Source organism: Saprolegnia parasitica (assembly GCF_000151545.1).
Source record: "Saprolegnia parasitica CBS 223.65 unplaced genomic scaffold supercont2.17, whole genome shotgun sequence".
NCBI lineage: Eukaryota > Oomycota > Saprolegniomycetes > Saprolegniales > Saprolegniaceae > Saprolegnia > Saprolegnia parasitica.
In genome coordinates this window covers 1-812 of record NW_012156411.1, presented here as the reverse complement: position 1 = coordinate 812, position 812 = coordinate 1, and the positions used below count along the sequence as shown (strand labels likewise).

The 812-nt window shown below is 58.0% G+C and overlaps 1 protein-coding gene across 1 annotated transcript; it reads right to left on the bottom strand.

Annotated features, from left to right (window-relative positions):
• Positions 1-12: 12 nt before the first annotated feature.
• SPRG_05460 (hypothetical protein) lies at positions 13-761 on the bottom strand (the record flags this gene model as incomplete). Its single annotated transcript, XM_012344182.1, has 2 exons — positions 96-761; positions 13-45 (listed from the first exon to the last, which is right to left on the bottom strand). The coding sequence occupies exons 1-2, from the start codon at positions 744-746 to the stop codon at positions 13-15; spliced, it is 684 nt and encodes a 227-aa protein (XP_012199572.1). The 5' UTR covers positions 747-761.
• Positions 762-812: the final 51 nt, after the last annotated feature.

Sequence of the window (812 nt, the reverse complement as noted above, 5' to 3'; positions counted from 1 at the left end):
ATACTGGAGGAATCAATAGAGCACGAGCGCGAGGATAACGATGACCTCGGCGAGGTGCGTCACGGACAAGTACATGAGCGACCCATCAAGAGCACGAAACCGAGTGCCGAGAGGTTGAACTTGATCTTGCGGAGCTTGCGCTGCTTCATCGTCATCTTCTTGGTCACGCGGCTCGCAACGTATGCGACGCACGCAAAGAGAATCAAGAAGACGACGCTGGCGCCCGCGAGGATGTACGGAAGCATCGGGTTGCCCTGCGCGACCGTCGTGTGCTGATCCTTGTAGAAGAGGCGGTACATGAGCTGGAGGTACAAGCCAAAGGCCACGAGGAGGAAGCGCGTCTTGCGCACAAACATGACAAAGCGCGAGAACGCCGTCGAGTGCTCGAGGTACTCGAGCTCGGCCGACCACCAGCCAAACCACGACTCGGTCGAATCGTTCTTGGTCTGGAGCCAGTTTTGCCAGTCGCGGTAGCCGGCAATGACAAAGTCCCAATCGAACGCGCTCGGGTTGAAGATGAACGGCGACCAGACCCACGTGGCCGCAATGAGCCAGAGCGAGTAGCTCATGACGCCATAGTTCTGGTTGGTCGGGAGCACGCACTGCTGGTACCAGTTGGCGTAGCAGCGCGCCTGCCACTCGTATGGGAGCGGCTCGACGCCGTTGTAAAACGTAATGTCCTGCTGCCACGAGCAGTTGCACCAGTTGAACGTGCCGTAGATCGCAAAGAGCACGAGCAAGAACATTAGCTCGACGCCGCGGTAAAAGTGGCTAAACGCGTAGAACCGGAAGAGCTCGGCGAACTTTTCGTG